Consider the following 11,985-nt stretch of genomic DNA (forward strand, 5'->3'; position numbering starts at 1 on the left):
AGAATGGTCCTGCATTAGAAAAACCAACTGCTGTTTCAGTGACCGAGTAATCATTTAAATCCTGTTCAAGTTTTCAATGTCGAGCAAACTCTTTTGTGACTAGCGGTGTGCTTACATGTCTCTGAACATTGGCATAATTAAAAACTTTTCTCGGAAAGCCTAGCATATCTTTGTGACTCTGACATTTCAAGGTTGTCTTAGTGTTGGGCGCACTTGGGACCAAGCAGATTCTCATAGTGTTAGGGGAATCCACGTTTTCTGAAGCTCCAGCTGCTAGAGACTCCAGTCCTTATCCATATCGCCCTTACCCCTCAACTAATTAAAAAAATGGTCTCAGAAACTGGGTACTATATACACCTCTTTGTCCTTCCCCTTCCTCTTTCAGAGGTATGGAGGCGTGAGCCCCCGTTTCTGACACCGTTTTAAAATTGAATGGAATCTGGCAGCTGGGGAAGGGGTCTGGAGTGAGAGATCAGAGCTGGGAGTCTCACTTAGCCAGGTCCTTCAAGTACCAAAATCAGGTCTGGATAAATTGAAGCGTTTCTCCCCTTTTTCTCCCGCCCCGCCCCCCCCCCCCCTTTTTTTTTTTTTAACTCCCCGGGGCCCCAGTCTCTCTAGCTACAATATAGACTTAAGTTGTTGGATGGCCTAATTATTCACCTGCCTTGAAGCAGAAAAGCCGGTCCAGGTGATTTCTCCAGTCCCTCTCTAGCTGTATAATTGCAACATTCTCTCCTGGTTTTCCATATCTTTTTTTGAAGGCATTGCCACTTACTACATAGATTATACAACCAAGGATAGAGCATTATCATCAGTGGTATTTGAGCGCTTAAGATGTGCAGAGCACTGTACTAAATGCTTGGGAGAGTATGATCTGAGTGTTTTGAAATATACTACTTCAGCTTTAAAATGTGTTCATTTTTAAAGTCTTATAGCTATTAAAATTTTGAATTCTGTACTATGCTACAGTGAAGGGAGCAGTAGCAGTGTCAGTTCAGAGAAGTTAAGTGCAGATAAGAAAAGTAGTGAAGACTACAGGAAGGACAGCAGGTGTAGGATCATTTTCCATTATGGACCTTTCCAGGGATCAGCCAGGTAAAATCAAGCAATCTTTCAGTCTGTTTTTGTACTGTTTCGTTTTTATGTTCGCTTTTCCCACTATCATGTAGTCCTGAGTTTAACTGCTGTGCATTTCTTTCTTTCTCCAGAGGTTGTTGGATGGATGTATGGGAACTCATGTCCCAGGAATGCAGAGATGAAGTAGTTTTAATTGATTCTAGCTGTCTTTTAGAAACATTAGAAACATATCTACGAAAGCACAGGTAAGTTGGAAAATAAAGGTGATCAGAGTATTTTGCATTTTAGTTTTCCTCGTTCTTCAGAATGGCTGGAGATCATTGATCAGTGACACCGAAAAGCAAAGTTTTCAAGCTTGTTAATGTGATAACGATTCCTTAACTATAGTTTGTCCCTAGGTCGTTTTTCTACATTGTTTAGGCAAGGAGGCTAGTTCCAAATAATGTAATCGTGTCTAAGTCTCATCAGTTTGATATCAGAACACCTCTCTTTTGAAGGCCTCAAGATACCTTATTATTCTTTATATTATTCTTACGATGAATGTTTTGAAAAGCATCATGGTATAGTGGATAGAGAGCAGGGCCCGGGACTCAGAAGGTCATGGGTTCTAATCCCAGATCTGCCACTCATCTGCTATGTGACCTTGGGCTAATCACTTAACTTCTCTGGGCCTCAGTTACCTCATCTGTACAATGGGGACTGAGACCGTGAACTCCATGTGAGACAGGGACTGTGTCCAACCTGACTTGCTTGTATCTGCCCTCCAGCACTTAGTAAAGTGCCTGGCACACAGTCAGCATGTAACAAATACCACAATTTTTTTTTTAATTGCCCCAATCATGAGTGTTTAAAGGGAGGAGGAGGGAAGGAAACAGAAGCCGTGGAAAAAAAGAAAAGAAAGAAGGCTTAGCCCTCATGACAATCTTGACCAATCTGCGTGACCTCAAGAAGAAGGAAAGGACAGGCAGAGCGGCTCTCTCTGTGCCGTTTCTACTTTGGCAGGCCCCGTGCTCGGACTTTTTCCGTTCCTTTGGAGCTTGTCCCTTGGGGACAGCACATCAGGGGCCCGGAATGTTGGTGAAAATCCGAGCCTCTGACTCTCTAGTGTTTCTCAATCTGTACTTTTGGAATGGGCTCGGGATAGAGCACGGACCTGGAAGTCAGAAGGACATGGGTTCTAATCCCAGCTCTGCCACATGTCTGCTGTGACCTTGGGCAAGTCACTTCACTTCTCTGGGCCTCAGTCCCCTCATCTGGAAAATGGGGATTAAGAGTGTGAGCCCCATGTGGGGCAGGGACCGTGTCCAACCTAATTATCTGTTTATCTACTTTAGTGCTTAGAACAGTGCTTGGCACATGGTAAGCGCTTGGCAAGTTCCATTATTATTATTACTCACTGGAAAGTTTGAACTTGGGAATTTTTGTGGTCAACTAAATTTAGAAAATACTACGTTAAAGAGCCCCTAGGGTCAGTTTTAAACTGATAGCTACCTCTACACTCTGCAGGTTAGTAATGAGCTTCTATGGTGTTTAACTTTGAGGCCTGTGTCAATTTGCCACCTACTTTCAAGTGTATGAATTTCAGCATAAAAGTTGCTCACCTAGCCCCCAAAACCCAGTGCCTTGGGTTGGTGAAATTTAGCTGGAGGGAGATAAGGGCATCAATAAAATCACATCTCCACAGCTGAAAAAGAGAGTAGGAAAACTATCAGCATTTTGCTTTAGCTGTGTATAAGTTCCTGGTCCTAAAGACCCCATATTTCACCCCTGCTTTGAGATGACTTTTCCCTAACAAATCCAATAGTGAACTCGTAAACTGTCTATCCTAGTCTAAATTAGAAATAAATCCTTGTTGAACAAATTAGATAACGTTTTTTGGGCTTGTGGCAAATCCCATTTGATAGTTTAGTCTCCTGTCTTTGAATGTCCAAAGAGCTCACCCTTTTAGCATCTTGTGTCCCCTATTACAAGGAAATATTTTGAGCACTTAGGCTCAAAACTAATATTTGACCAAACTTGTTTGTTGGACTGAAGGTTGTGGTAGTGCATTACTAGAAATGGTGTGAAACTGAAGCCTTCCATTTAAAAAAAAAAATAATAATCTTTCCGGAAATAGCGGGGTAGGAAAATTCACACTCTAAGAATCACTTTACTCTTCCAAGGAGAACAGTCATCCCATTATTTTTTGGAATTGCTGTTTGCTTTTCCGCCTACAGAAACTCCATTTAACACCCATTTTAAAAATAACTGATGTGAGGGTTTTAAAATGGCAAATTTTAGGAAACCAAATAAAAGTTTTATGACAAGTATTCTGTAACAGCTGCTTATGTAAGCCTGTGAAAATGGTCGTACTATCGGCAGGTATTCTGTATCAGTTCCTTAGGCAGCCGCAGACAGTAGGGGAGACTTAATATTGTCAGTATTTTATCTTTACCGTGGATAGAGCAAATAGCCTAGAAAAGTCACCTGTCTTCTTAATCATTTTCCTCAGCCCTTTCCCAGTTTTCTTAACCATCTTTGCAGCCTGAGGCAACAGTTCACATTGTGAATTCTGCCAGTGCTTTTCCAACAGGAAGCCACTGGGACTTGGCCAGGGCACCCTCACAGAACTCTGTAGTCTGCATGGCACAGAAATCCTCAGTGCAAGATGCCACCATCTTGAATCTCACCACGCAAGCACAAAAAAAAAAATATGTCCAAGCCCCCAAATTCTCAAGGCAAACCACAAAGATTCCAGAAGCGTACTGGTGTGCTGCAGCCCTAGGAATACCTGAAATGTGTGCGATTTTGGCAAAACAGTCTTTGTTCCTGCAGAAGCCCTCACCCAATCCCATTCGAGTCTGATCTTAAAATAAGAACATTGAGTAATAAAAAGGAATCCAAGTGTAAAATGTAAAAAATAATAATAAAAAAATCTATAGAATCACTTGACTGAAATTTTAAAAATAGGCTTAGCATTTTATTCATGCCTGCAGAAAAAGTGAGATGATTCTGTAAATGCCAGTTACTTTGGCTGAGGATAATTGTCCAGGGAAAAAAGGAAGGGTTTGGACTTCAATGGCTAGCAGTTCCTTAGTCAATGACAAATGAGATTTTCCCATCTGGCTTATGAGGGAGTTGATTCTTCTCTCGCTCAGCCAACCTTTCTACAGTCTCTTTTAAGGGCTAGATTTCGAACCACATAAAAAAACCACTAAAGAAGGGAGAGACCTAGGGAAAAATGCTAAGTGACCTTAAATTCACTCTCCATCTAAGGAGACAGTCAAGAGTTTCCTTCCGAGTATTTTAACCTTTGTGAGGAGAGTTCTCTCTGGGAGAGTCGAAGCATAGATCGACTCCCTGGCTGTTAATGGGGAAGGCCTGCTGTCGCTTAACCGAATTGTGAAACACGTTGTCATTTGTCCAAACTCTTGGTCTGCCCTCCGGTTTATTAGGTTCTGCACGGACTGCAAAAATAAAGTCCTTCGCGCATACAACATTCTCATCGGTGAGCTCGACTGCAGCAAAGAGAAGGGCTATTGTGCCGCACTGTATGAAGGCTTGCGGTGCTGTCCGCACGAGCACCACATCCACGTGTGCTGCGAAACAGACTTCATCGCTCACCTCTTGGGCCGGGCCGAACCAGAGTTCGCAGGAGGGTATGAGTATGTAATTTGCTAGAGTGGGCTATCTAGCGCTTTGCTTCTTTATTTTTATCACCGAAAGTTTATTTCAAAAGCTCATAAATAAACCTTTTTCTGCACCTTTGCCTCATTACACATGCATGGTTGTAAACTGTTCTTAAGATACGCCTTCAGAATACACGCTCCATTCTTTTTGTTTTGTGGTTTGGTTTTTGTTTTTATGGCTGCTTTTGATTTTGATTGAGAAATGCGTATTTCTCAGCCGTAAATTTACGATAAGAAGATAATGCTCTGCAGCTAATGGATTTGGGGCTCCTGGTCCAAGTTGCATGGAGGAGAAGTAAATTTCAGTGTTACTTTTCAGTGCAAAAATGATTCATTGGAAGGGATTTTTATTTTTTATTTTTTGTCTATTGGTTCACTGCTCTAAAGCTGCAGTTCGAATGCGCTGATGCGCCTCTGGTAATTTAGGGAGAAGAATATTTTTGCTGATATTCCGTAAGACTTGAAGCCTTGGCAGGTGGTTTGTAAATATTTTGAACAAGTTAAATAGTTCATGAACTGGGCAGGTGCTAATTTTTCTTTCTTTTAAAATATGACCTTTTAATCCTGAAATTAAAATTGTAAAAAGTTGATCAGTTATATTTCATTTGAGCCATTTTTCATTCCTACATCCTATTTTGAGTGCATATGCCTGCCTATTCTCCAAAGCAGCAAGCATTTTGTGTGTCTCCTTGCCAGATAGGGGGATCTCACCTGTAATTAATTGAATCACTTTGGTCACATCTCCATTTCAGTTATTTCTTTATTTTTAAAAAAACTTCCTCAACAAATGTAAACCTCTTCTGGGATGTCAGCCATTCGGTCATTAACAGATGTTGAAGAATGTGGTGACCTGTATGAGATTCACTTTTTCCATGGTGGTTCTTGCTATTTAGCATTATGGTGCTGGGAAACAGGATAGAGGTTTCACATGTCATTTCTGGATTTACTGGGTCTTTTTGTTAGTGTGAGACTGTCGTATCTGAATATACATATTTGCACATATGTATATAGATTTTATTACCTCGAAGATGTACTAGTATTCAGATTTTCCGGTATAAATTTGTTTATATGAGAAGCATTTACTATTCCACTTGACAAAGTTTGGAAATGACCCACTCCACTTAATACTTTTGTAGGCGGAGGGAAAGGCATGCTAAAACAATAGATATAGCCCAAGAAGAGGTTTTAACCTGCCTGGGTATCCATCTTTACGAAAGACTGCATCGAATTTGGCAAAAACTCCGAGCCGAAGAACAGACGTGGCAGATGCTTTTCTATCTCGGGGTTGATGCTCTACGTAAAAGTTTTGAGGTAAGAGTGGGGAGCTACTTCACTCTCTGAGATTGCCAAGCCAAGTCATTCGTTGGGCTGAATTTTGCCTGCGCTACCAGCATTTCTTGAGCCTTCTCTGTTGCCATCAGCCTTGACAGTGTTGCAGGCTGGTTGGTTCAGAATGAAGATTTGGGAGAACTAAGATCTAGTCCTAGTTTTGCTGTTGATACTGTTTTCAAAACAGCCCTTTAACCCTTTATTAAATGGGAATTACTGTTGATGTTTACAGGAAAGTAACAGGTTGCAGAGATCTTGGCAAATTTTGCTGTTTTTAAAAGTAAAAAAGTTCCTTAAATTTCGGGTACTTTAGATTAACTTTTCTTCCTCGTTGTATCATTGAGCATTTTACCTGTAAAAAGTTTTTAAAAGGTGTAGCTTTTGAGTAAAAGCCACTCTTCTACAAGAGTTGCACAGCCTCTGGGGCCATTAGCTCCCAAGCGGACTCCTCACACCTGATTTGTCTCCACAGATGGCTGTGGAAAAAGTACAGGGTATTAGTCGATTGGAACAACTCTGCGAAGAGTTCTCGGAAGAGGAAAGGGTACGAGAGCTCAAGCAGGAAAAGAAACGCCAAAAGCGGAAGAACAGACGGAAAAATAAATGCGTCTGTGAGATCCCCACTTCTTTGCAAGCGGCAGATGAGAAAGATGCAAGCCAGGAGAAGGTAACTTCTGGGTCAGCCCTCAGGAGTGGGTAGTAAAAACAAAGCTGACCTGCAGGAGAATCCTTTTCCCCCTCCCTGCTTTGTGTCATTCATTCGATGAATCGTATTAATTGAGCGCTTACTATGTGCAGATCACTATACTAAGCAATTGGGGAAAGTACAGTACAACAATAAACAGTTTCCCGTCCCATAATGAGCTACAGTCTAAGCTGTGGGGTGGTGTCTTTATCAGTCAATCATTTTACAGGTTGAAACTCATTCATCTGGGCCTCCTAAGCCACGATTTGAGTGCAGTCTCTTTTTGGGCTAAGGCCCATGTGGGTTTGCTCATGACTTTTGTATAAGAGAGTGCTGCCCTCGAGCAGATCCTGGTGGCCCTAGGAAATGAGACCAGGCAACTTTCAATGCACAGCCCTCAAAATGACTTTTTGTAGAGGAGATCTCTGAGAGAGTCAACTGCCAACTTTTCCCAGTCAAGATTCTAGGTAGTGATCAGATTCTACCCGAGGGGGTCGAGCTAGGGTTGATCGGTTGGTGTTTTAACTCCTGGCCGGGGGAGCTCACAGAGCAGCGGTGCCGAGCGTGTCTCTGTTCCTGCTGGGCTCCCTACCTCCCTGGCAGGGTATCACATCCCAAAGATATTTGCGCAGCCCTTGTGAAGGCATCTCAAATCGCTTGGGTTTCCCTTTTCGTTCAAAGGAAGCCAACTTTGTGGAGAGCAGCTGCAAAGCCTGCGGCAATACAGAAGAGAGTAATGGTTGCGTAGAAGTAATTGTTACCCACGAAAGCTCTTCGTGCACCTGTCCTAGCAGTGGCAATCTGTTGAGTTCTCCCAAAATCAAGAAAGGTGAGTGAGTCAGCGTACATCTTAAGGAAATCCGTAGGGGGATGGAGAAGCGAGCTCATGCTAATGTGGGCCGCGACATCCTAGAGTTCTCTGCAGATTACCGTCATCTCCGATTTATTCCCAGGCTTATCTCCGCACTGTAATGGTAGCGATTGCGGCTATTCATCTAGCATGGAAGGGAGCGAAACGGGCTCTCCGGAGGGCTCAGATGTCGCCTGCACCGAAGGCATCTGTAACCATGACGAACATGGTAGGTTGAGGGGGCTTCCCGGTGATTTGTTTGAATAGCTGACATCCCACAAAGCCTAACTGAGGGAGGCGCGTGTTTTCTGCAGGAGACGATCCTTGCGTTCATCGGTGCGACGACAAGGAGGAGGATGGCGATAGCTGTGTGGAGTGCTGGGCTAATTCCGAAGAGAGCACAAAAGGAAAGAACAAAAAGAAGAAAAAGAAAAGCAAGATTTTGAAGTGCGATGAACACGTAAGCACCAAAACTAGGGTTGGATTTTTAAAACCCGCTCGACCGTTAGGCGTTGGTGCAGTAAGGAAAATCCCATTTTGCTTGAAAAGCAGCAGGCTTCTGGTTCACATCCATCCCTTTCGTTACCCGTCTCAACGGTGTTCAGTTACTATTACTGTTTATCATTATTGTTGTCATTATTAATGGTATTTATTAAGTCCTTAATATGTGCCAGGCACTTGTACTAAGCGCTGGGACAAATACAAGTTAATCAGGTCGGATCCAGTCCACTGCCCCACAGGAGGCTCACAGTCTTAATCCCCATTTTACGGTTGAGGTAACCTAGACACAGAGAAGTGAAAGGACTTGCCCATGGTCCCATAGTAGACCTGTGGAGGAGCCGGGATTAGAACTCAGGTTCTCTGACTACCTGGCCCATGCTCTTTCCATTAGGCTACCAAGTTCCATCGTTTGGGCATCCAAAAAGGCTGTTAAGTCTTGCTGTCATCTTTGAAGCAGTTTGTCCCTCCTACTCTTCTATCTTCGTGCTCCAAGAGTGTAACGGTCGGGCAAGGAGGTCCAGGATTGTCAAATACCACTCCAAGCGTCATCCCCACCCCCAATCTCCCACCTCCCCAAGCAAATGGTACAGTGAATTGCAGCCTACTAACCTGTGAAACCCTCAACTATGGTTTCAGATTCAGAAACTTGGAAGCCGTATTTCGACTCCAAGTAATCGAGAGAGCTCAGGAAGTAATGTGCACACAGTGTTTCACCGTGACAAGACCAAAGACCTGCATGCCGAAAGCTGCTGCGGCTCAGATAAGAACGGGCAGCAGTTGCCTTGGTTTGAGCATAGGAAAAATGGACCCCAGTTTCCAGAACCTGCAGAAACATCAGTCATTCCCGACTCCGGAAAAGGTGCCAAGAGCTTAGTGGAACTCCTTGTAAGTATTCCGTCCTGGCCCGCCTCGGTACAGTTAGCATCCGCCTCCAGTGTTTAGTAACCGTCAAAAAGGCGATCTGAGTGATTTCCCTGGCCAACGACTTCCCAGATAGCCTGCTGCTGTCAACTCCTCATCGGGACAATCAAAGCTGTATAGCAGCTTGACCGTGGAACTAGGGCTTCCTTCCCACTGGGAGCAGAGGATGGGCCAAGAGAATCTACCCCCGCGAAGGCCCGAATGATCCCACACCTGGGACAATTTAATTCAGACAGCGTCACCAGTGTAGTGCTGATGGAGGCAAGTTTTTTGGGCTTTTTTGAAAGTGGCTGCTGCTGCTTCGTAGTACCATTATGTGACCCTCCCACACCCCACAGGTCCAGTGTGGTTAAGAGAGGTACTGGACTGAGTACCAGTCCTCCTAGGATTGATGGGATTTTTCCAGAAAGGGAAACTAATTCTTCATTCATTCATTCAGTCGTATTTATTGAGCACTTACTTTGTGCAAAGCACTGAACCAAGCACTTGGGAGAGTACAGTATAACAGACACATTCCTGTCCACAGTGAGCTCAAAGTCCAGAATGGGAATTAAAACTTTTCCTCTCTCAGGGGGATTTTCATTTTCCTCTTTACACCCCCAGGTAAGTTGCTTACTCAGTGATTGATGATTAGGTTTCCTCCAAGAGGTGGTCCCTGACTAAGCCTCATTTCCCTTACTCCCTCTCCCTCTGTGTTGTCTGTGCACTTAACATTCACCCCACCCTCAGCCCCTCAAGCACCTATGCACATATCTGTCATTGGAACACGTCTCTCCCTCTATCCTGTAAGCTCCTTGTATGCAAAAAACTTGTCTTCTGACTCTGCTGTATTGTACTCTCCCAAGTGCTTAGTACTGCAGTGTTCTGTACCCAGTAAGTGCTCCGTAGATACTATTGATTAGGTGGTGCTACTGACTGGTAGGCTTTAATCAATAACCTTTACTGAAAAGGAAGCAGTGTGGTCTAATGGAAAGAGCCCAGGCCTGCGAGTCCGAGCCCCTGGTTTCTAATCCAGACTTTGCCACTTGTCTTCTGCGTGATCTTGGGCAAATCATTAAACTTCTCTGGGCCTCAGTTGCCTCATCTTTAAAATGGGATTAAGACCGTGAACCCCATGTGGGCCATGGATAGTGTCCAACCTGAACAACTTGTATCTACCCCCGTGCTTAGTAAAGTGTCTGGCACTTAGTAAGCACTTAACAAATACCATTTAAAAAAAGAAAGAAAAAAAAGCCCAGGAGGGCAGATTATCGAGAAGTGGTTAGTGCGATAAGATGACATGAGAAGGGATTGCATAGTCAGCTCTCGGTTCTCTGAGAATGAACTATCCCTTTTTGGGTTTTTTTGTTTTTTTTGTTTTTTTTGTTTTTTATTAAAGCAGCAGTGCATTTGTCTTGTTTAAAGTTATCATGCACAACAGTGACTCTGGCCAGGGACCACTGACCAAGAGCTTCCTGTTCACTTCCTTCCTCTCATTACCCAAAATGTTCTGGGACTTCCCTTCCCTCTGCTTAGCAGAGGTGAGAGCCACCTTTCCTCTTCTTCCGCTGTCCATTTTATAGAACACCCTCCCCCGCAGCTCCCAACTCCCCCGCTGTCCTAAAGTGAAAATGTTTCCTTGCAGAGCCGCGACTGGAAGCAAACTTTTATTTAGCACATCAGAAGCAGGGTAGTTAGGGCCCGGAGATAGAGGAATGGGTGAATCGGAAAACTTAGGACTTGACAGCTCTAGATGACAGACCCGAACACAGAAGGATAAAAGGAGAAGAATCAAAGGTGACTGAGGCAAGAGAGAGAATTGGATCAGAGTTAACAGACCAGTTTGCATTGGACTTTACGCTCTAAAAAAAAAAAAACCAACAAACCAGTTGTTAACGCAGGGTGAAGCGATACTCTCGTTCTATTAACCATTTAAGTTTAATGGCTTTCACTTGGCTTATTAAGTTCCTGAATGAAATTGAAACCAAAACTCAATCTGCGGCCTCCCCCTCCTTTATTGTAACGCACAGTTCGTTGGCTGAAGTTTTTCACAATTTCTTTTATTTGCAGGATGAGTCTGAATGCACTTCAGATGAGGAAATCTTTATCTCACAAGATGAAATACAGTCATTTATGGCCAACAATCAGTCTTTCTACAGCAATAGAGAACAGTACCGACAGCATCTGAAGGAGAAATTTAATAAATACTGCCGCTTAAACGATCACAAGAGGCCCCTTTGTAGTGGCTGGCTGACAACAGCTGGAGCAAACTAAAATAATAAACTAGCTCTGTCTTTCATTGAAACACTCAAGATGACTACTGCGCCTTCTCTTTCCAAAACTCCTAATTTAGCGACATGGCAGAATTTTATCTTAAACCAATGTGATTCTTTTCCCTTTTTGTTCCGGGGGACGTTGGTGGCGGTAACTTCATTAATTTGTTCTTCAGGCTTGTATGTTTAGTTGAGTAGCCGGGCAAGCCTGCCTTATAATTTAAACCATCTCCTTTCATTAAATGTTTCTCTTTACTGTGAGACTTAAAAAGCAACTTAGTGGCAGAAAGTAATGTTGTACTTATAATTCTGTACAGAAATGATGAGCTGAATATAAGATTTTACAAAGTAGACATCCACCTGCAAAATGTCTGGATGTAATATGTTAAAGCGCAATGTGCAAAATTTAAGAATAAAGAGTATTTATTAATACGCATAGTACAAGTTGGTGTACCTGGTTTTGCTTTTATCCAAAGGCAGTGGATCTCCCCTCGTCTAACTTGGAAAATGCCACTGGCGTTGGCAGGTGAGACTTTGAAGGCCAGACCTCTTCCCTGCAGATAGAAATGTGTGAAAATGGAGAGAAGTGGCAGAAATCAAATATTCCCATCTGGATTTCCCTTGGGCCGGATGGCGTGAAAGCACAGTTTACTTCACCGGTATCCCTTTATCTAGCCAATGACATGACATCGCTGGAGACTT

At 43.3% G+C, this 11,985-nt stretch overlaps 1 protein-coding gene across 6 annotated transcripts in view; it reads left to right on the plus strand.

Annotated features, from left to right (window-relative positions):
• The window catches only part of GGNBP2 (gametogenetin binding protein 2), a 30,614-nt gene extending 18,890 nt beyond the window's left edge, over positions 1 to 11,724 (plus strand). For 3 of the 6 annotated variants that reach the window (XM_007672907.3, XM_029082212.2, XM_039914467.1), the window contains 10 exons: positions 970 to 1,095; positions 1,209 to 1,322; positions 4,512 to 4,721; positions 5,882 to 6,056; positions 6,547 to 6,741; positions 7,441 to 7,588; positions 7,713 to 7,838; positions 7,924 to 8,069; positions 8,747 to 8,995; positions 11,081 to 11,724. In XM_007672907.3, coding sequence (XP_007671097.1) covers positions 970 to 1,095; positions 1,209 to 1,322; positions 4,512 to 4,721; positions 5,882 to 6,056; positions 6,547 to 6,741; positions 7,441 to 7,588; positions 7,713 to 7,838; positions 7,924 to 8,069; positions 8,747 to 8,995; positions 11,081 to 11,284 — 1,693 coding nt within the window. In that variant the 3' untranslated portion in view covers positions 11,285 to 11,724. The remainder of the gene's footprint in view (positions 1 to 969; positions 1,096 to 1,208; positions 1,323 to 4,511; positions 4,722 to 5,881; positions 6,057 to 6,546; positions 6,742 to 7,440; positions 7,589 to 7,712; positions 7,839 to 7,923; positions 8,070 to 8,746; positions 8,996 to 11,080) is intronic. The other 3 variants (XM_029082213.2, XM_029082214.2, XM_029082215.2) reach the window with 3 other exon arrangements.
• The last annotated feature ends 261 nt before the right edge of the window (positions 11,725 to 11,985 follow it).

This window comes from Ornithorhynchus anatinus, chromosome 17 (assembly GCF_004115215.2).
Source record: "Ornithorhynchus anatinus isolate Pmale09 chromosome 17, mOrnAna1.pri.v4, whole genome shotgun sequence".
NCBI lineage: Eukaryota > Metazoa > Chordata > Mammalia > Monotremata > Ornithorhynchidae > Ornithorhynchus > Ornithorhynchus anatinus.